The 24,081-nt window shown below is 40.1% G+C and overlaps 1 protein-coding gene across 1 annotated transcript; it reads right to left on the minus strand.

Moving 5' to 3' along the window:
• Window positions 1-76: 76 nt before the first annotated feature.
• LOC141109812 (natural cytotoxicity triggering receptor 3-like) lies at window positions 77-23,696 on the minus strand. The gene is made up of 5 exons (XM_073601079.1): window positions 23,639-23,696; window positions 12,763-13,101; window positions 7,028-7,324; window positions 1,626-1,721; window positions 77-192 (listed from the first exon to the last, which is right to left on the minus strand). Exons 1-5 carry the CDS (start codon window positions 23,694-23,696, stop codon window positions 77-79), a joined length of 906 nt encoding a protein of 301 aa, XP_073457180.1.
• Window positions 23,697-24,081: the final 385 nt, after the last annotated feature.

Genomic DNA, 24,081 nt, shown 5'->3' on the forward strand with positions numbered 1-24,081 from the left:
TTTTACATCTTTTTATTACTGCAAAAAAACAAAAAACAAAACAAAGATTAATAGACAATAATATAACAAAGTATTGTTAAGTTAGCTGAGGTTCTGGGCTTTCAGGTTCCTCTGAGGAGCCCAGCACCATGGTAAGCAGCAAGGACAGCTTCACACAGAGGAGATGAAGGAACCTCCATTCCCTGATCTCCTCTGTGACAAATTAAAGAGGAACTGCGGTCTGCTCACATAATTTGTAATAAAAACATATTTGCCATTCTGAAGCTTCCCTCCAACCACTTTGCATATTATTTTATATATACAGTGGAGCCTTGGATTACGAGCATAATCCGTTCCAGGAGAATGCTTGTAATCCAAAGCACTCCCAAATCAAAGCGAGTTTTCCCATAGAAGTCAATGGAAACGAAGATAATTTGTTCGGCGTTGACTTCTGTTGCATGCAATACCGCATGTGGCCAGAGGTGGGGGGGGCGCTGGAGAGCCTCAGAAATACTCAGGAACAGCTCGGCTGAACTCTGAAAGCCTCGGAAAGGCTCGGAAACACTCTGGAACGGAGTATTTCCAAGTGTTTCTGTGTATTTCCGAGTGTTTCCAAGTATTTCCAAACCGCTCCAAGTGTCACGGGCGCCCTCGCACCTCTGGCCAAATGAGGTATTGCACACCCCATTAGCTTGAATTCTACTCGTTTTGCGAGACAACACTTGCAAACCGAGTCAGAATTTGAAAAAAAAAGTTGCTCGTCTTTCAAAACGCTTTGCTTTAACGCTTTTACTTTAAAACGCTTTACTCGTAAACCAAGGTTCCACTGTACTGTGATTCTGTATTTGCCAAATATGCTGCAGAAATCTCCATCCACTGAGTCTGGCTGCAACCATTTTAAGTGTGGGCAGCTGAAGCTGCTGCCTGTTCACTTCCTGGATTTACACAGACACACAGCGGCACACCTCCAGCTCAGCAGCTCTCATTGGCCCTCTTATGACTCATCCCCCCACCCTTCCTGGCAAACGCTCACCAGAGTGAGAGAGAGAGCTGTGCATGATGTCATAAGCCTAGGCCAGTAATGGTGAACCTTGGCACCCCTGATGCTTTGGAACTACATTTCCCATGATGCTCACCTACACTGCACAGTGCATGAGCATCATGGGAAATATAGTTCCAAAACATCTGGGGTGCCAAGGTTCTCCATCACTGGCCTAGGCTAATGACCAGGCAAGAAACAGGAAGTGGGCTGTATAAGGTATTTATTGGCGAAAAAAAAAAATGTTTTACTATCCAATGTTAAAGCAAACAGAGCAGAAGATTTAATAGATGGAAAGATGAAAAAATGACTGAAGTTCCGCTTTAAGCTGCTTCTCTGGCTGTCACAGCCAGGGAAGCAGCTAACCAAACACAACCTGTGCTTGGTTGGCCATTTTAGAGGGCAGGGAGAGACTGGGGGCCCCCTGATGTCTCCATAGAGATGACCTGCCACCTGCTCAAAGCTATCACAAGGGGAGGCGTGTTAGTCTCCTTGTGATAGCAATAAAGTTAAATGAAAAAAAAAAGTGTAAAAAAAAAATGTAAAAGTGGAGTTCTACTATAATGGAAACCTGCAATAAAGCAATAAATGATCCGGTTGGACCTACCTGTGAGAGGTACGGCAATTGTAAGGCCAAAGACAAGGCTTAATTTAAGGATATTTAGGTATTCTACAAGCTGGTACGCCACGGCTTTTGGAATATCTGAAAGTAAAATTTAAAAACAGATGTGATCCTCGAATACAGAGCATCCAATATAAGGTAGGAATGTCTACAGGGAGGAATAACTCCTTTACATCGGTGGGAGCCGGCACTTTAACCACTTAAGGACCGCGCCTATTTTTCAGACTCGGTGTTTACAAGTTAAAATCATTTTTTTTTCCTAGAAAATTACTTAGAACCCCCAAACATTATATTATTATTTTTTCCTAACACCCTAGAGAAATAAAATGGTGGTCGTTGCAATACTTTATGTCACACTGTATTTGCGCAGCGGTCTTAGGCTCCATTCACACTAGCGCGTTTTTTGATGCATTTTGCAGAAATGCATGGGAATTTTTAACATGGGTTCCTATGGAACATGTTCACATCACTGCCTTTTTGTACCTCTGCATTTTTGGAAAGGGTCAGGGACTTTTTTTCATGTAAAATGCAGCGTTTTGCATGTAATAGAATTCAATGGACCAGCATCAAAAACGCAAGTACAGCGTTTTTGCAGCGTTTTGCGTTTTTGGCAGGGGGTTTTTTTGTTAACTGTATACAGTCTAAAAAAAACTGTAAAAAAAAAACAAAAAAACGCAAAACGCGGCAAAAACGCTGTAAAAACGCTACAAAAACGCTGCTCAAAAACATGGCAAGCATGACAAAAAAACTCCAAAAACGCTCAAAAGCAACATGCATAGATGTGAATCGAGCCTTACAAGCCCACTTTTTTTGGAAAAAATACACTTTTTTTAATTAAAAAAATACGACAACAGTAAAGTTAGCCCAATTTTTATATTGTGAAAGATGATGTTACGCCGAGTAAATTGATACCCAACATGTCACACTTCAAAATTGCGCCCGCTCGTGGAATGGCGACAAAATTTACCCTTAAAAATCTCCATAGGCCACGTTTAAAAAAATTCTACAGGTTAGTAGTTTTGAGTTACAGAGGAGGTCCAGGGCTAGAATTATTGCTCTCGATCTAACGATCGCGGTGATACCTCACATGTGTGGTTTGAACTCTGTTTTCATATGCGGGCGCGACTTACATATGCGTTTGCTTCTGCGCACGAGCTCGGCAAGACGTGGCACTTTACTTTTTTTTTTTTTCTTATTTATTTAACTTTTTATTTTTACACTGTCCTTTTAAAAAAAAAATGTTTGGGTCACTTTTATTCCTAATACAAGGCATGTAAACATCCCTTGTAATAGAAAAAAAGCATGACAGGGCCTCTTAAATGTAAGATCCAAGGTCAAAAAGACCTCAGATCTCATATTTACACTAAAATGCAATATATAAAAAAAAAGCCATTAAAAAAAAAACACAATATCCCCGTCACTATGACGTCGCTTCCACCATCCAATGCTATGGAGCCGAGTGGGGGGGCCATCTTTCCCTCACTTGGCTCCAGGCTGTGGATGCGACAGGACCCGATCGTCTCCGCCGCTACCGGCGGCTCCAGTAAGCGGCGGAGACGACCGAAATGCACGTCGGGAGGGGGGCCCCTCTCCCTTGCCCCCCCCGATAAAAGTGACCTTGCTGTGAACCCACCACTGAGACCACTTTTATCTTGTAGCGGACCGCCCGCTGAAGAAGAGGATACCGGGGTTATGGCAGCTATCTGCTGCCATAACAACGATATCCCTCTTCAAAGTGCCGACGTATAACGGCAGCGGGCGGTCGGCAAGTGGTTAACCACTTCAGCCCCGGACCATTCGGCTGGCCAAAGACCAGAGCACTTTTTGCGATTCGGCACTGTGTCCCTTTAACTGACAATTGCACGGTCGTGCGACGTGGCTCCCAAACAAAATCGACGTCCTTTTTTCCCCACAAATAGAGCTTTCTTTTGGTGGTATTTGATCACCTCTGCGGTTTTTATTTTTTGCGCTATAAACAAAAAAAGAGCGACAATTTTGAAAAAAAAAACGCATTATTTTTTCCTTTTTGCTATAATAAATATCCCCAAAAAATATATAAAAAAACATTTTTTTTCCTAAGTTTAGGCCGATATTTATTCTTCTACATATTTTTGGTAAAAAAAAAAAAATCGCAATAAGCATTTATTGATTGGTTTGCGCAAAAGTTATAGCATCTACAAAATAGGGGATAGTTTTATGGCATTTTATGGCATTTTTATTAATATTTTTTTTTTTTTTTTTACCAGTAACGGCGGCGATCAGCGATTTTTATCGTGACTGCTGATGTCATCGGGGGCCCCTATTAATGACTCCCAATCAACAACACCTTTAAGAGAGTGCTCCTAATCTCAGCTTGTTTTCTGTGTAGAAGACACCTGGGAGCTAGAAAATATTGCTGATTGATAGGGGATCAAATACTTATTTCACTCATTAAAATGCAAATCAACTTATAACTTTTTTGGAAATGCGTTTTTCTGGATATTTTTGTTGTTATTCTGTCTCCCACTGTTAAAATAAACCGACCATTAAAATGATAGACTGATCATTTCTTTGGTCAGTGGGCAAACGTACAAATACAGCAAGGGGATCAAATATTTTTTTCCCCTCACTATATATCGGGTGGATGGGCATTAAGGTCCACGCACCCTACCGCGCTTATAAGCTCTCATAAAGGGGTCAACCACTTAAGGACCGGAAGGATTTGCCCCCCTAATGACCGGGCCATTTTTTGTGATACGGCACTGCGTCGCTTTAACTGACAATTGCGCGGTCGTGCGACGTTGCACCCAAACAAAATCGATGTCCTTTTTTTCCCCACAAATAGAGCTTTCGTTTGGTGGTATTTGATCACCTTTTTTTTTTTTTTGCACTATAAACAAAAAAAAAATGACAATTTTGAAAAAAAAAAACAATATTTTTAAATTTTTGCTGTAATAATTATCCAAAAAAAAAATGTCTTCAAGAGTTTAGGCCGATATGTATTCTTTGACATATTTTTGGTAAAAAAAAAAAATCGCAATAAGCGTATATTGATTGGTTATCGCATCTACAAAATAGGGGATAGATTTATGGCATTTTTATTATTATTATACTACTAAAGAACAGTACTACGTGTATTGATTGACTGTGCACATTCGTGTACTGATCTGCTGCCATCTAGAGGCAGATCCTGAATGGTTCTTCAGGCAGGTGTTTAGGCTGAGTCGAAAAGTGGGTTCTATTCAGCGTCATCGCGGGAGGGATGGGAGCATTAATTCCCCGTATAAGACCAGCAGAGAGAGATAGCATGTCCATAGCGCACGATATAGGGCTTATTCAATAAAACAGTGCAAGGAACAAACGATTCCAAATGCAAAGGAAAGTACTTATAAGTGCTATATATACTTTAAATATATCTGTTTATTTGTATATATGTACCTATAATTTGAATATATTTATATATACACAAACCTATAGCAACTTTTCAGAATTTATTCTATCATCGAAAGCACGGTGTACTAAAAAACATTTACATTTTTATTTTTAAATAAAATACTTATTTTTCTTTTTGTTCTTTTTTGCCTCTCAGTGTTGCTGAACTCTTCCAGACTCTTCTAACTACTTAAAAAAACAAAGCCATATGATTTTATTTTTTTTTTTGGTGTATTTCCTTTTTTATTTTTTATTTACAGTATTTTCTATTTATTTATTTATTGCAATGAGGGTGCATTTATAAATTTTATAGAGAAGATGGAATATGCCTTCAAGCTACATCAGTTGCACCTTCCTCTAATGATCTGCTGCCATCTCATGAACGGCTCAAACTAATTTTGCCTATGAATTGTGAAATTTAAAGATATAGTCCACCTTTTTAAAAAATAAATAAATAAATAAATGTTCCAACAATAAAAAAAAAAAAAATATGTGCATAACTAAACGCAAAATTTTCCAAATGCAAAGGAAAGTACTTATACATGCTATGTATTTTAAATATATATATACTTTAAATAAATAATTATATATATATATATATATATATATACATATATATATATATATATATATATATATATATATATATATATATATATACACACTTTAAATATGTAAATATATCCATTTATTTGTATATACGTACTTATAATTAGAATATATTTATATATACACAAACCCATAGCAACTTTTCAGAATTTATTCTATCATGGAAAGCATGGTGTATTAAAAACAATTTAATTTTTTTTTCTTAAATAAAATACTAATTTTTCTTTTTGTTCTTTTTTGCCTTTCAGTGTTGCTGAACTCTTCCAGCCTCTTCTAGCTACTAAAAAAAACAAAGCCATATGATTTTTTTTTTTTTTTTTGGTGCATTTCCTTCTTTTATTTTTTTATGTTTTTATTTATTTATTTATTTATTTATTTTTGCAATAAGGGTGCAAGGAAGCTACATCAGTTGCATCTTCCTCTATTGATTTGCTGCCATCTTATGAATGGTCCAAACTAATTTTGCCTCTGAATTGTGAACTTTAAAAAGAGATAGACCACCTTTTTAAAAAAAAATAAATAAATGTTCCAACAATAATAATAAAAATAAAAAAAAATGTGCATGACTAAAGGCAAATTTTTTTTATTTTTTTTGGATAGAGTGGAGAGGGATTAGATCCCCTGTCGGGTTTTAATTGCTGTCAGTGCCCCTGTAAGGGAGATTCACCCTCTCTATTTTCACCAAATGTGAAAGAAAATCCCAAATCTTGGGTTGTCTAGAGAACAGGAATAAAGGGGAAATGTTCCAATGGAGACACTAGGACAACGTTACTTTGGAGGGATTTCCTGTTTGGCTATGGGACAGGAAGTGAAGGAAAATCTCCCCAATGGGACACAGATAGCAAAAAAATCCTGACAGGGGTTATTATTAGCAGGTTATTGAACAATTATGAGCTGGAAGTTTCTTGTTTCAGCAATTAGCTTTTTTTTTTTCATGGAGAAATACAGTACATGCCTTTTATCATCATGGAACAGGAAGAGAACACAAACAAGTGCATATAACACAAGGATGGTACTTCCTCTGCCTTACTATAGATAACACACTATTATACTACAGTGCCACCTGCTGAATAGATAGGTATAATGCATATACACAGTCTCTAGATTTAGCAAAATTCATACGGGTGAAATGCATTGGGATTCTGCCTCCTTTGCATCGCATCCCCGGGTTGGTATGTAGGGTCCTGGAATGTGATGCCGTTTCATGTTACCCCCTAAGTGTGGGTTTAATGTGACACATGCCCCCAAAAGAAACATTTTGATGGACTTCGATGAAAGACCAAATTGGTAATTTTACAGATAAAGAAACTAAATGTTGGTAAAAATCACTTTTTTTTTTCATCCCAGTCTATGAATGCAGCACTTACCATGGGAGTAGCTGGCGTAGAGCGGCTCTGCAAGAGAAAAGTGGTGGACCATGCAGCGTATCTCCAGCCGCTGCAGTTGGAATCCTGCTGGGAGGACGAGAGGGAGGTCAGCCTGAGCAACGCCTTGCTGGGACTTCCATATCCGTAGGGGCCCCATTTCTGGAAGGGAGAGATCGGTGCTGTTCCAGCTCATGGTGATGTCACTGGGGTAGAATCCAGAAGTCCTGCAGGTCAGGGTCGTCCCTTCCTCGCTATTTGTTGTCACCTTTAGGTAAATTTCTGGCTGCGATGGACGAGCTGTTAAAAAATAATAGCAATAGTTTAGGTGTTCCCAAAGGTGTTCTGGAACCTCTTGTGCAATGTCAGCGAGAGTCCTGCAGCTGAACTCTAATTTTGGTGTGTAGCCCTTTAAAGCCCAACTAAACTTTCAGTTTAAAGGGTTAGACCATGTAACATGAAGCATGGTCAGATACAGCATCCCCCCTACATTTAGTGCCCTCCTCCCCCACTTTTATGTATTACAGTGGAACCTTGGATTACGAGCATAGGAAAACACGAAAACCCCGTAACGGGGCTTTAATGCAGCCAATAATATTGAGGTGAATGAGTATTCAAAAATAGCTTTATTGGTACAAAAATTATATAAAACGGGTAAGTTCTGACATTACAAGTCAAGACATGAACTGGAGTACAACATAGGATAAAAAACAGACAATGCCCATGATCGGGAACAGTGTACAATACAATATATCCAAGACAACAAGATCAAAGATACTAAAATCTTGACGCGTTTCGACCCTAACTGGGTCTTCTTCAGAGGATGGTTAACAGCAGTCAAAAAGTTCTCGATGGCTCTGAATGGACATGATAAAAGAGTATAGCCCCTCCTGTGTCCTTGGCCTCCCCAGTGATAGGCCGGTTCCCCGGAGAGCGGGTGTCAGGCCGACATGCCTTACAAGGGATCACACATGAACTACCCCCCCCCCGGAGGGGGGACCGGAGGGTGAATGGCACGCTCCGCACCCACAGTGGAACAACAATAATGCTATTAATAAGGGCACGGATGGCTTAAATCAAAATGCCCAGGGTTCGGTCAATCAAAAGGATTACTGCATAGGGCCCTTCCACGGAATCAGGAGGGTATTATAAGCATAATCCGTTCCAGGAGAATGCTTGTAACCCTGTGGTTGCGGGGCGCTAGTGCGGCAATCAAGGGGTTAAAGCAGATGGTGAGGAGACAATACTACGCCTCCCCAACGCCTATCAAATGCTCTCCTGCAAACCTGAAAAACAATCCAAAATGTAGAGCGCTCTGCAGAGAGACCGCTGCTTCCCCACATAGAGCAAGGGTCCCTCTCTGCAGCATGCTGGCAGTGGGCAGGCTTCTCAACTTGGGCTATGGCTGCTTACTATAGAAACCAATGTCATATTTTAAACTACAGTAATAGTTCCTTTGGATAATAATAATTTTTACCTGCGGCTAGCATAAGTACCTAAATCCATTTTGATATTGGCCTCCCACCATCCCTCTATATAACCTCAATGACTGGCGCTGAGCTAAGAGGACCTGTCATGCTGTGCAGTAATGCAGTCCGCACTGTTCTACTATCAAGCAGAAGTGTGTTTTTATTATGGATTTATTTTATATACTCGTAAAACAATGTAGAATAGGCAATGCAAATAAATAAAAAAAATTAAAATCATAGTAACATTAAAAAATATAACAATATTTAGAATAAAAAAAAAAAAAAAACAATAATAATTCTGGTATTATTACAGTTCTGCCTCGTTGGCTGAGAAAATGTAACGCTCGCTATTAATTTAATCTTCCCGACCGTAATTGTTGTTGGTTGAAATAAAACGATCAGCTCTCTGTGTTATCTAAACCAATAAAAGTTCTGGAGTCATTTCCGGCCGTAAAAAGGAGTCAGTCCTGTCTCTACTTACTACTTATTGTTTATTTTATTAATGCCTTGGAGATTGCTAATATTTGGGGGGGAGGGGGGGTGAAAGTGCCACACAGGGCATTATAGGCTCAATTCTCAAATCTAACACACCAAGATGAAGATCTTTATTCCAGCCACATGACTAAAAATCTCAGATCCCATTGGACTCGGCTGAAAAATAACCGTCACTTTTTGGGAAAAGAGAATCATATTCTAGAGCAGTGTTAGCTTTGTGAATAGAGGCTTATGAAGAACTTATATCCGGATATGGCTATGGATTTAACCGCTTCAATACCGGGCACTTTTACTCCCTTCCTGCCCAGTACCCAATTTTCAGCTTTCAGCGCTGTCGCCCTTTGAATGACAATTGCGCGGTCATGCAACACTGTACCCATATGACTGCAACATTGCACACAAATAGAGCTTTCTTTAGATGGTATTTAATCACCGCTGAGGGTTTTTTATTTTTTTGCTAAATAAATTAAAAAAAGACTGAAAATTGTGAAAAATGCGTTTTTTCTTCATTTCTGCTATAAAATTTTGCAAATAAATAATTATTCTTTATAAATGTATTCTGCTACATTTCTTTGGTGAAAATAACCCAAATCAGTGTATATTATTCAGTCCGTCCACAAACTATGATATAAAACTATGATATAACTATGATATATATATATATATATTGAGGTCCTAAAATGCCAGGACAAGACAAATACCCCCCCCCCAATGACCTCCTCTTTTTGGAAAATAGACAGTCCAAGTTATTTAGTAGGAGGCATGGCATGTTTTTTGAGTTTTTTGTAATTTTTTTGTCATATTTTTTTGGGAAAATTAAGATATTAAAAAAAAAAAAGTCACAATTAATTTTCACATGCTGCAACTAGTGCAGTACAGCATCATTTTATACTGTAACTGGGGTGGTGGTATTCAGGGACACTGACTGGTGACAGTACAAAAAAAAATAATAATACTAATAATATTTTTTTTTTCTTTTTATTACATTTTTTTTTTTTAATTTCCTTTTAATACTCTGTGACCTGAGCAATATAATGTTACCATAGTAACACTAATATTCTTGGGAAGTGATCAGTATTTTTTTTCTCATTATGATTGCTTATAGCAGTGAATTTCATTAGTATAAGCAAGCATTTTACTGAATAAAATTCAATTAGTTTAGTTTGTTTTGTTGAGATTAGCTGTGATTGGCCACAGCTATTTACGTTGTACAGATGGGCTGTGATTGGCCCTATTTGTACCATGTGATCACTGTGACCAATCACAGCTCGCAACACAATGGATGGCAAGAAAGGAAGCCATCCATTGTTTTCCAATTGTCATGTGATCTGCTGTGATTGGTCACAGTAATCACATGATACTGGCAGCGGGACGGTTTACTGATTAGTCATTGCCTATGTCCCTCACATGCTGTCCACCCGGATCTATGAAAGTCCCGCCCGGTTGTAATTTTGCTATAGGCCGAGCGGGAACTGATTAAGGTAGAACTCTGGGATTTTCCCGTAGGGAAAGATTAACAATTTAAGCACCAGCTGCCGTCGTTACACGTCACTACTTTGATGTTAAATACCGTTGTTATGGCAGCAGCTAGCTACCCGGTATTTTTAAAAACGGCGGACTGTCCTCTTTCGGATAAAAGTGGTCTCAGTGGCGGATTCGCCGTGATATCACTTTTATCGGTGGTGGGAGAGGGCCCCCCCCTCCATCCGCTTACCGGAGCCGTCGGTAGCGGGGGAGCCGATCGGTTCCTCTCCCCTCGCTGCCTGGATACCGAGTGAGGGAAAGATGGCCCCCCACTCGACTCCATAGCATTGGAGGGCGGAAGCGACGTCAAACGTCCCTTCCGCCCAATGCTCTTAAAGGGGAAAGTTTTTTTTTCAAATGATCTCCTATTTAATAGGTCCTGCCATGCTTTTTTTTCTCTATTTCAACGGATTTTTACATTCCTTGTAATAGGAATAAAAGTGACCCCTTTTTTTTTTTTTTTTTTAAAGGACGGTGTCAAAATAAAAAATAAAATGTAAAATAAATAATAATAAAAAAAAAAAATTAATGCACACCGTCCCGCCGATCTCGTACACATACATAAGTCGTGCCCACATATGAAAATGGTGTACAGACCACACATGTGAGGTATCACCACGATCATTAGAGCAAGAGCAATAATTCTTGCCCTAGACCTCCTGTAGGGAAATTTTGAAGCGTGACATGTTGGGTATCAATTTACTTGGCGTAACATTATCTTTTACTATATTAAAAAAATGGGCTAACTTTACTGTTGTCTTATTTTTTAAGTAAAAAAAGTGTATTTTTTTCCCAAAAAGGTGCGCTTATAAGACCTCTGCGCAAATACGGTGTGACATAAAGTATTGCAATGACCGCCATTTTATTCTCTAGGGTGTCTGAAAAAATATATATAATGTTTGGGGGTTCTACATAATTTTCTAGCAAAAAAAAAATGATCTTAACTTGTAAACACCGAAAAATCTGAAAAATAGGCCTGGTCCTTCAAGAAGGAGTCCACCCAAAAAAAAAAATATTAAAAGCCAGCAGCTACAAATACTGCAGCTGCTGACTTTTAATACATGGCCACTTACCTGTCCCAGGGTCCAGCGATGTCGGCAGCCGACGCCGATGAATCGCTCGACTCTCGGCAGCTGCCGCCGCCATCCTGGGTGAGGGAATCAGGAAGTGAAGCATTGCGGCTTCACTTCCCGGTTCCCTACTGCGCATGCGCGAGTCGCGCTGCGCGTCGTAGCTGGTCCCCGCTATCTCCTGGGACCTGTGTGTTTCCCAGGAGACAGCGCGGTGGGGACAGGAAGAGGCATAGACTCCCGTGGGAGTCTATGCCGGAAGTGGGTGCAAATACCTGTCTTAGACAGGTATCTGCACCCCCCTCCCCCCTGAAAGGTGCCAAATGTGACACCGGAGGGGGGAGGGTTCCGAAAAGCGGAAGTTCCATTTTTGTGTGGAACTCCGCTTTAAGTGGTTAAAGTATCTATCAAGTTTTTATAGCTGTCTTTGACCCTGTGGTCCCTCCCTTTCCGTGCCCTATCGCCCGCAATGGAAACCGAGAGAAAATCTCAGATGGGAAGCACAGAAATACAGAAAGGAGCACCACACCAAAAAGAGTCCAAGATCATTTTAATTGTTGGTAAAAATAAGTAATAAAAAGAAACAACCAACGTGTTTCGGGGCAGCAGCCCCCTTTCTTTATCAGAGCTCAACACAGGATAAAACTGGGATGGACTAAGAGAAAACAGCGACTTCACAAATCTAAGTCATAACCAACATTCAACTCTCCACATGAATTAACAACTTGACAGCAGTAGCTGAGCGGCAATGTGTTGAGTCATAATGAAGGGGGAGTGGTGTCTCCCCTGAAATGCGCTGCCTGTTTTTATATGACTTTTTTTTATCAAAAATTAAATCGATCTTGGACTCTTTCTAATAAGTGAATCTGGCTGAAAATCTGTCTTTCATTGTCCCCTTAGTCTATGAGACATCCTGCTCACTTCCTGTCCAAGTGACCTCACAGGAAGTAAGGGACAATCTCACAGACAGTGCTAAAATTAAACACTGAATTAAAGGATATGTTTTGTAGAATTTGGCTTAACCTGCAAATCTTCTGGTTGATATATTCTTTGTTCAAAGTGATTAAAGACCAGCAGATTTTCTAAGCCTTCCCCCACTCTATCCACAACTAACAAAACACACTTTTGGCTGGGGATCCTCTTCAAATGTGAAACCATATTGTCTTGAAGACTTTCTTACTGTACACGATGAGGCGAGTGCCATTCCCCTGCTCCTCCTCCTTCTCCCACATCAGGACTTTGCAGTAGTAGATCCCCGCGTCTTCCCTGCTGACATTACCGATGATCAGTGATCCATCTCCCTCGCTCAGGAAGGTCCGTGGGTAGGTGAGCGAGAATCGGCCTCTCAGAGGGACGTCATAATGGGAACTCATGGTTTCCTCGGGGGCGGTCCTATACCATGACACAGCCCCTTTCACATGATGCTCAGATGCTGAGAACAGACAGCTTAGCTTAGCCTGGTCCCCCTGGGCTACGATCAACGACGAGGGAGACTGAGTCACATCTAGATCGGTCAGTGCTGGAGAGATAAGAAGATATATGGGAGTCATAATACACATAAAAGTGATATTCTCTGCAAGCAATAAATGCTCAGAGCAAATTATAGCTAGATTAACTAACAATACCAAAATGTTGTAAAAAGAAAAAGAAAGAAAAGAAATAATAATATTACTACTTATTACAATATTAATAAAAAAACACTGCTACTGCTACTACTACTACTAATTATAATAATAATAATAATAATAATAAATAATAAACTACTCCTGCTACTACTACTACTAATTATAATAATAATGATAAACTACTACTGCTACTACTATTACTACTGATAATAATAATAATAATAATATTACAAATAACAACTACTAACAATAATAATTAGAATAATGATAATAAAAATGATAATAAATAATAAACTGCTACTACTACTATTAATAGTAATACTGTTAATATTAATAAAATACTACTACTACTAATAATGATACAAATAATTATATACTACTACTACTACTACTACTACTACTACTACTAATAATAATAATAATAATAATAATAATAATTTCTAATAATAATAATAATAATAAAATAATAATAATAATAAAAATAAATAATAATAATGATAATAATTTTGTTATTATTATCAATGATTATAATAATAATAATAATAATAATAATAATAATAATCATAATAATAGTATTAATATAATAAATAATAATGATAATAATGTTAATAATAATAATAATAAAAATAATAATTTACCACTACTACTAATAAAGTACTAAAAAATAATAACATGCATTATGTATTTTTAATGCAATGTATGTGTTGTTTTTATGAAGATAAATGTCCATGTGAGGTATGTGATGTATTTTAAAGCGGAGTTCCACCCATTTAAAAGTCAGGAGCTACAAAAAGTGTAGCTGCTGACTTTTAATAAACAGACACTCACCTGTCCCAGGGTCCAGCGATGCGGCCGCCCGAAGCCTCGCTCCTCTCCCCCTCCTCTCCGCGGCGCTGGCATTGTAACTGTGGGCGCCGGGCTGTGACTTCAGAGCCGGGCAAGCACTCCAAATGCGTGAGCCGCTCTGCGCGTTGTCAATGGCCGGGCAATCTTCTGGGACCTGTGACATGTCCCAGAAGATTGCAGGGATGGAGGGGGGAGGAGAGGTGAACTTTCTTCCGGCGCTGGGAGCTGGGTGCCTGTCAAAACTGGGTACCCGCTCCCCCCCCCTCCAAAAAAAAATGACATGCCAAATGTGGCATATCAGGGGGTCACCAGTACTTAAAGCGGAAGTTCCATTTTTGGGTGGAACTCCGCTTTAAGGAAGCTGCATCTGCATTTCATTTCATTTTATGCTTTTTAATGTAAAATGATGATAAATGATTCTGATTCTAATTCTTCTTATTATTATTCTATGAATACATTGTTTAACAGACTTTTCTTTCCTAGGACACAAAGAACTGTATAAAACACTATAAAGTCAAAACAGCATTTTTAAGGAAATAGATAACAAATCCCATAGGCTTGAAATAAAAATTGTATCCTTAAGTTATTTTTGAATCGGTTGATGGATGGAGCATCTTTGGATGATGTGTGGAGGGCAGCTAAAGTGTATCTAAATTCTATTTTTTTTTTTTTTAGAAAGTAGTTAAGGGTTACATATATAACCCCAGTCAACTTTGTATTGCTGTCTGTCTCCCTGCTTGGGAGATTCACCCTCTCCGTTTGTCCTCTTGACCATTGTTACTGGGTCTGAATGTGAAAGGAAATCCAATATTTGAGTTGCCAAGGATTCAGGTAAGGCCAGGCCGAGGCAGAAGAGGCAGCCGCCTTGGGCGCTGTGCTATGGGGGGGCAGTAGTAGACTCTCCTGCCTTCGTATCTCCCAGCCATGTCTTGCATTGTGCAGAATGGAGCCGTCCGACTTACACTAGTAGATTTTCTTTTACAAAGGGTTTTATTAATATTCAATCCAACAGATAAGATCAACAATTAGATTACATTGCATGTTGACCAAAAACAAATCAAAAAGAGCAGCACAAAAAAAAAAAAAGGATTAAAGCAAGTTCCCGGCTCGGCACCTTGTATCAACAAAAATCCAAATGTCACCAGATGAGGCAGCTTGGGAATCCAGATTACACTGTATAATGCATTAAAATCAGGGGCGTAACTAGAAATAGCAGGGCCCCATAGCAAAATGTTGTATGGGGACCCCCTGCAAACAGCCCCCCCCCCCCCCCCCAGCTGCCCTAGTGTCAATGCAGCGTGACCTGTGCCCCATACAGCGTGACCTGTGCTCAATGCAGCGTGACCTGTGCCCCATACAGTGTGACCTGTGCCCCATACAGCGTGACCTGTGCCCAATACAGCCTGGTCTGCCTGTGCCCCATACAGCCCCACTTATGCAGAGGAAGAGGCAAGCCACCCGGATCAGCAGAGAGCGGGATTGCCCGCTGTAATAGCTTTCATTTGAATTTCCCATCTTCCCGGGGCTCATCGTCACATAGCCCCACCTCTTGGCCCGACGCCTTTGATGACGTCACATGTCCCGCATTGGATCGGCGTTCTGTCTATCAAAAGCACCGGGCCAAAAGGTGGAGCTATGTGATGTGAGCCCCGGGAACACTGGAAGTTCTAATGAAAGCTCTTACATCGGGCAATTCAGCTCTCTGCTGATACGGACAGCTCGCCTCTTCCTCTCCTCTCTCTTCCCCTGGCTGGGAGACTGTGCCGGAGGTGCTCTTATCCTCACTGGGCCCTACTCGGCTGCGGGCCCCATAGCGCCCGCATGGGTCGCTATGGTGGTAGTTACGCCCCTGATTAAAATGAATACATCCAAGCATACAGCTGAACGTAGCTAGACATAAGACCTTATTATCCGTAGGTTTACATACAATCGGGACGGAAAGTATTCAGACCCCCTTAATTTTTTCACTCTTTGTTATATTGCAGTCATTTGCTAAAATCATTTAAGTTCATTTTTTTTTCCTCATTAATGTACACACAGCACCCCATATTGACAGAAAAACACAGAATTGTTGACATTTTTGCAGATTTATTAAAAAAGAAAAACTGAAATATCACATGGTCCTAAGTATTCAGACCCTTTGCTCAGTATTTAGTAGAAGCCCCCTTTTGATCTAATACAGCCATGAGTCTTTTTGGGAAAAATGCAACAAGTTTTTCACACCTGGATTTGGGGATCCTCTGCCATTCCTCCTTGCAGATCCTCTCCAGTTCTGTCAGGTTGGATGGTAAACGTTGGTGGGCAGCCATTTTTAGGTCTCTCCAGAGATGCTCAATTGGGTTTAAGTCAGGGCTCTGGCTGGGCCATTCAAGAACAGTCACGGAGTTGTTGTCAAGCCACTCCTTCGTTATTTTAGCTGTGTGCTTAGGGTCATTGTCTTGTTTGAGGTCCTGAGCACTCTGGAGAAGTTTTTCATCCAGGATATCCTTGTACTTGGCCGCATTCATCTTTCCCTTGATTGCAACCAGTCGTCCTGTCCCTGCAGCTGAAAAACACCACCACAGCATTATTCTGCCACCACCATGCTTCACTGTTGGGACTATATTGGACAGTTGATGAGCAGTGTCTGGTTTTCTCCACACATACCGCTTAGAATTAAGGCCAAAAAGTTCTATCTTGGTCTCATCAGACCAGAGAATCTTATTTCTCACCATCTTGGAGTCCTTCAGGTGTTTTTTAGCAAACTCCATGCAAGCTTTCATGTGTCTTGCACTGAGGAGAGGCTTCCGTCGGGCCACTCTGCCATAAAGCTCCGACTGGTGGAGGGCTGCAGTGATGGTTGACTTTCTACAACTTTCTCCCATCTCCCGACTGCATCTCTGGAGCTCAGGGTCTGAATACTTAGGCCACTGTGCTCTGAGGAGCCTTAAGTGCAGCAGAAGTTTTTTTGTAACCTTGGCCAGATCTGTGCCTTGCCACAATTCTGTCTCTGAGCTCTTCAGGCAGTTCCTTTGACCTCATGATCTTCATTTGCTCTGACATGCACTGTGAGCTGTAAGGTCTTATATAGACAGGTGTGTGGCTTTCCTAATCAAGTCCAATCATTATAATCAAACACAGCTGGACTCAAATGAAGGTGTAGAACCATCTCAAGGATGATCAGAAGAAATGGACAGCACCTGAGTTAAATATATAAGTGTCACAGCAAAGGGTCTGACTACTTAGGACCATGTGATATGTCACTTTTTCTTTTTTAATAAATCTGCAAAAATGTCAACAATTCTGTTTTTTTTTCTGTCAATATGGGGTGCTGTGTGTACATTAACCACTAGGCGTCCGCGCTATAGCCGAAAGACGGCTACAGCGCGGACTCCAATTGCCGGGAGGGCGTCCCTGGACGTCCTCCCTTTTACTTCCGCGTTGCGCGCTCCCGCGGGCGCGCATCGCGGAAGTTTTGTGCTGGCCGTGTCCCTCGGACACAGCCAGTGACAGATCGCCGTAAACGGCCAATGACAGCGGCCGTTTACAGTGCGATCGCTCTGCCAATGGGAGATGATCTCATATGTAAACATATGAGATCATCTCTCATCGCCGGCTCTCCCTCCTCACACAGAGACAGCGTGTGAGCAGGGAGAGCGGAACCGCTGCGGCGGTGAGTAAACAGGGAAAAAAAAAACGAAAAAAAAAAAAGTGTCAGCACGGTTATCTGCTCCTACCCAGCCATCTGCCCCAGCCATCTGCCCCTGCCATCTGCCCCTGCCATCTGCCCCAGCCATCTGCCCCTGCCATCTGCCCCAGTGCCATCTGCCCCAGTGCCATCTGCCCCTGCCATCTGCCCCAGTGCCATCTGCCCCAGTGCCATCTGCCCCAGTGCCATCTGCCCCAGCCATCTGCCCCAGTGCCATCTGCCCCAGTGCCATCTGCCCCAGTGCCATCTGCCCCAGCCATCTGCCCCAGTGCCATCTGCCCCAGTGCCATCTGTCCCTGCTGTCATGTCCCTGCCATCTGTCCCCACTGCCATCTGTCCCCACTGCCATCTGTCCCCAGTGCCATGTATAAGTGCCATCTGTCATCTGTGCCACATAGTGCCATCTGTCATCAGTGTCACGTGTCATCAGTGCCACGTATCAGTGCCATCTGTCATCAGTGTCATGAGTGCCACGTATCAGTGCCATCAGTCATCAGTGCCACGTATTAGTGCCATCTGTCATCAGTGCCACGTATTAGTGCCACCTTTCATCAGTGCCACATATTAGTGCCATCTGTCATCAGTGCCATTTGTCATCATCGCCACGTGTCATCAGTGCCACATATTAGTGCCGTCTGTCATCAGTGTCACGTATTAGTGCCATCTGTCAGTGCCATGTATTAGTGCCATCTGTCATCAGTGCTATGTATTAGTGCCATCTGTCATAAGTGCCACGTATTAGTGCCATCTGTCATCAGTGCCATGTATTAGTGCCATCTGTCATCAGTGCCATGTATTAGTGCCATCTGTCATCAGTGCCACATCAGTGTCAGTGCCACGTATCAGTGCCATCTGTCATCAGTGCCACATCAGTGCCACGTATCAGTGCCATTTGTCATCAGTGCCACGTCAGTGTCACATGTCATTGTCCTGGTTCTCCAGGGCCTTCAAAAGTGTAATAGGTAGTCAACAAATTAGATGTGTAATTTTTGCTCCTAGAACACGTGATGGCGCTCCATGCATGTTGGGCCTCTCTATGTGGCCAGGCTGTGAAAAAGTCCCACACATGTGGTATCGTAATACTCAGGAGGAGTAGCAGAATGTATTTTGGGGTGTCATTTGTGGTATATACATGCCATGTGAGAGAAATAACTATTACAATGACAATTTTGTGGGGGGAAAAAAAAAAAAAAAAAAAAATATTCATTTTGCAAAGAATTGTGGGAAAAAATGACAACATCAAAAACCTCACCATGCATCTTACTAAATACCTTGGAATGTCTACTTTCAAAAAAGGGGTCATTTGGGGGGTATTTGTACTTTCCTGACTTGTTCGGGTGGCAAGAAATGAGATAGGCCACCAGTACATCAGGTGTGATCAATTTTTTATGATTTGCACCACAACTTGTAGACTCTCTAACTTTCACAAAGACCAAATAATATCCACTAATTTGGGTTATTTTTACCAAAGATATGTAGCAGTATAAATTGTGGCCAAAATTTATGAAGAAAAATTACTAATTTGCAAAATTTTATCACAAAAACAAAGAAAAATGCGTTTTTTTTCAAAATTTTCGGTCTTTTTTCATTTATAGCGCAAAAAATAAAAAACCCAGAGGTGATCAAATACCACCAAAAGAAATCTCTATTTGTATGAAAAAAAGGACAAAAAATTCATTTGGGTACAGTATTACATGACTGAGTAATTGTCATTCAAAGTGTGAGAGCGCTGAAAGCTGAAAATTGGTCTGGTCACGAGGGGGGTTTAAGTGCCCAGTTGTCAAGTGGTTAATGAGGAAAAAAATGAACTTAAATGATTTTAGCAAATGGCTGCAATATAACAAAGAGTGAAAAATGTAAGGGGGTCTGAATACTTTCCGTCCCCACTGTGGGTGAAAAAGCAATACAAAAGTTGCCATAACCATCCCATATACAATGGTTATTGCCACAACCATATCACCATAGCAATCCCAACCAGGACAATGCCTGGTGGCCCGATCGGCATATGAAATAAATGCATAGAATAAAACTGAAGTGGGAAAGACATGAGGAGAAAAAGGGAAAGCCAGAAATGAGAGAGGGGATAAAAGGAGAAGAGTCCTGCGGGGTGTGTGTCAGAGGAGCACCATATGCAATCCATGGTTGCCAGACCCAAAGAAATTTTGCATGTTTGTCCACAATGATAGCGGTCTTCTCCTCATTCACCATAATATCATTCATATGGTTTTTAACCACTTCAAAGCTAAGTACAGGAGTTTTCCAAGTCCTTGCAATCGTTAATTTACAGTGTCTTATAAAAGTATTCATACCCCTTGAAACTTTCCACATTTTGTCATGTTACAACCAAAAAACGTAAAATGTATTTTATTGGGATTTTATTATTATTATATGTTGTCAGCGCTATTTCAGAAAAGTAACGAGTACTGCTGGGACCTTGAAGAAGAGAACATATTCTGAAAGCTTGTCCTGAAAGATTGTATGTTAGTGCAAATAAACAAAGTTACACAAACAAGTACTTCATTGTTTCTGAGAAAAGTAAATAAAAGTGAATGGAACTGAATTTACTTGCACTTTACTTGCCTGTAGACAAGGCAGTTTAAGACAAATGCCTCTTTTTCCTCTAGTCTGAGGAAAAAAGTTTAATCTCTGTAAAAAAAAAAAAAATCTTTACTGTAAAAGCAGTGAAAATTTAAAATAATCTTCCAGCGGAAAAAAAACAAAAATCGGGAAAAAAATGACATTAAAAAAAAAATGAAAAAAAAAAAAAAAAAAAAAAAAAAAAAAAATATATATATATATATATATATATATATATATATATATATATATATATATATATATACACACACACATACACAGTGGGGACGGAAAGTATTCAGACCCTCTTAAATTTTTCACTCTTTGTTATATTGCAGCCATTTGCTAAAATCATTTAAGTTAATTTTTTTCCCTCATTAATGTACACACAGCACCCCATATTGACAGAAAAACACAGAATTGTTGACATTTTTGCTGATTTATTAAAAAAGAAAAACTGAAATATCACACGGTCCTAAGTATTCAGACCCTTTGCTGTGACACTCATATATTTAACTCAGGTGCTGTCCATTTCTTCTGATCATCCTTGAGATGGTTTTACACCTTCATTTGAGTCCAGCTGTGTTTGATTATATTGATAGGACTTGATTAGGAAAGCCACACACCTGTCTATATAAGACCTTACAGCTCACAGTGCATGTCGGAGCAAATGAGAATTATGAGGTCAAAGGAACTACCTGAGGAGCTCAGAGACAGAATTGTGGCAAGGCACAGATCTGGCCAAGGTTACCAAAAAATTTCTGCTGCAGTTAAGGTTCCTAAGAGCACAGTGGCCTCCATAATCCTTAAATGGAAGACGTTTGGGACAACCAGAACCCTTCCTAGAGCTGGCCGTCCGGCCAAACTGAGCTATCGGGGGAGAAGAGCCTTGGTGAGAGAGGTAAAGAAGAACCCAAAGATCACTGTGGCTGAGCTCCAGAGATGCAGTCGGGAGATGGGAGAAAGTTGTAGAAAGTCAACCATCACTGCAGCCCTCCCCCAGTCGGGGCTTTATGGCAGAGTGACCCGACGGAAGCCTCTCCTCTGTGCAAGACACATGAAAGCCTGCATAGAGTTTGCTAAAAAACACCTGAAGGACTCCAAGATGGTGAGAAATAAGATTCTCTGGTCTGATGAGACCAAGATAGAACTTTTTGGCCTTAATTCTAAGCGGTATGTGTGGAGAAAACCAGGCACTGCTCATCACCTGTCCAATACAGTCCCAACAGTGAAGCATGGTGGTGGCAGCATCATGCTGTGGGGGTGTTTTTCAGCTGCAGGGACAGGACGACTGGTTGCAATCGAGGAAAAGATGAATGCAGCCAAGTACAGGGATATCCTGGACGAAAACCTTCTCCAGAGTGCTCAGGACCTCAGACTGGGCCGAAGGTTTACCTTCCAACAAGACAATGACCCTAAGCACACAGCTAAAATAACGAAGGAGTGGCTTCACAACAACTCTGTGACTGTTCTTGAATGGCCCAGCCAGAGCCCTGACTTAAACCCAATTGAGCATCTCTGGAGAGACCTAAAAATGGCTCCACCAACGTTTACCATCCAACCTGACAGAACTGGAGAGGATCTGCAAGGAGGAATGGCAGAGGATCCCCAAATCCAGGTGTGAAAAACTTGTTGCATCTTTCATAAAAAGACTCATGGCTGTATTAGATCAAAAGGGGGCTTCTACTAAATACTGAGCAAAGGGTCTGAATACTTAGGACCATGTGATATTTCAGTTTTTGTTTTTTTTAATAAATCTGCAAAAATATCAAAAATTCTGTGTTTTTCTGTCAATATGGGGTGCTGTGTGTACATTAATGAGGAAAAAAATGAACTTAAACGATTTTAGCAAATGGCTGCAATATAACAAAGAGCGAAAAATTTAAGGGGGTCTGAATACTTTCCGTACTCACATTATATATATATATATATACACACACATGAAATTGGGTTTAGATTTAATTCAACTAGGAAATTGGGTTTCACCTCTGTAAAAAAAAAAAAAAAAAAAATCTGTACTGTAAAAGCAGTGAAAACATAGAATAGTCTTCCAGAGGAAAAAAAAATATATAAAAAAGAGGTAAATAAAATATAAAAAAGAAACCATGAAATTTGGTTTATATTTAATTCAACTAATAGCCAATTGGGTTTCATCATTGTAAAGAATCAAAAAAAGGTTTCTTTACTGTGAAAGCAGTGAAAATATAAAATAGTCCTTCAGCGGAAAATAATATATATATATATATATATATATATATATATATATATATATATATATATATATATATATATACAGTATATACATAAATTTGGGTTTAGATTTAATTCAACTAGGAAATTGGGTTTAATCTCTGTAAAAAAAAAAGCTTCTTTATTGTAAAAGCAGTGAAAATAAAATATAAAAAAAAGAAAACAAGATATTTGGTTTAGATTGAAATAAAGTAATAGTAAATTGGGTCCCCAAAAAATTGGGAATTGGAGTATTAGACAATGCTTTTCCTTTCTCTGGATCACCTTGGGGCTCATTTATACCTAGTGTGTCAAGCTATGTTGATCAACGCAGGCGCAAGCAAGGACACAGTAAATACTATTGCTATCTATGTGCCATATTCACATACAAACATTGTGTTGACGTGTTCTGGGGAAAATGTAGACATGGGAGTGTATTTTTTTGCATTGCATTACAGCACACGTCAATAGAATTATATTTACGTAAAAAAAAAAAAAAGGAAGCAATGCGTTTTTAGAGTGCATTGCGGACACTGGCAGCGCGTGTTCACACCACATATATACCGTATGCACACAATAACGCTCACTGTGTGAACAAGCTCTTTTAAATTAGAGGATACATTGTAATTTTTTAATTCATTTTAATTTAGATTAAATTTTTCATTTTTTCATATTCAAACAAAATAACTATAACTATTGTACTTGTGGCATCACTGGAGATGTATGATAAATTCTAATTATTCTAACTTTCTTCTCTGTGTAAATAAATGTAATTGTTTATCTTTTTTTTTCCCTGTTATCGTTCGTTTTTATTCTTATATAGACAAAGGTTTAATCACTTATATTTGTATCGTTAATCATTTAAGTTAGGTATAAACATTTCCAAAACACTATCATCAAAAGGTTTAAAAATGCAGCAAATAATTTTCCAATGACCACCCACAACTGAAGAATCATTTTTCATTGGACCTCTCTCAGCCAGCCCAGTATAGCCCAGTGAAGCCCAGTATAGCCCAGTAAAGCCCAGTATAGCCCAGTAAAGCCCAGTATAGCCCAGTAAAGCCCAGTATAGCCCAGTGCGAGCCACTTACCCATAGACAACGCTTGTGTCCAGTGAAGAAGAAGAAGAAGTCGGTTTATCGGATTCATGTTGCTGTGACTGTTTCTGGAAGATAATGATCTAAAAAGGAACCGGCATAAATGGCCTGTGAATTCCCTGTGCTGGGGGGGTGGTGGTGGGGGGGGGGTTTGTTACAATAGGCGGTAGACGGGTCATGTGTTCTGGTATCTGTATACACACAGTCTATTGTGGTTTCCAAATTTTGCAGGCAATTTTTGCTGACATGGACATCTTAGTAGATGAAGACCCACTTTCAGGAGACCACAATATTTCACAGCTACAGAAAGCAGAGATGTGGTAGGACCCCCGTCATACCTCGGGACCTCTTATAGACTGGTGAGAAAGAAAATACGGTATAAAGAGACCCTGTCACCAACCTAAAAAAATACAGGTAAGAGCCCCCCCAAAATAATT

Source organism: Aquarana catesbeiana, linkage group LG10, assembly GCF_042186555.1.
Source record: "Aquarana catesbeiana isolate 2022-GZ linkage group LG10, ASM4218655v1, whole genome shotgun sequence".
In the NCBI taxonomy this organism is placed as follows: domain Eukaryota; kingdom Metazoa; phylum Chordata; class Amphibia; order Anura; family Ranidae; genus Aquarana; species Aquarana catesbeiana.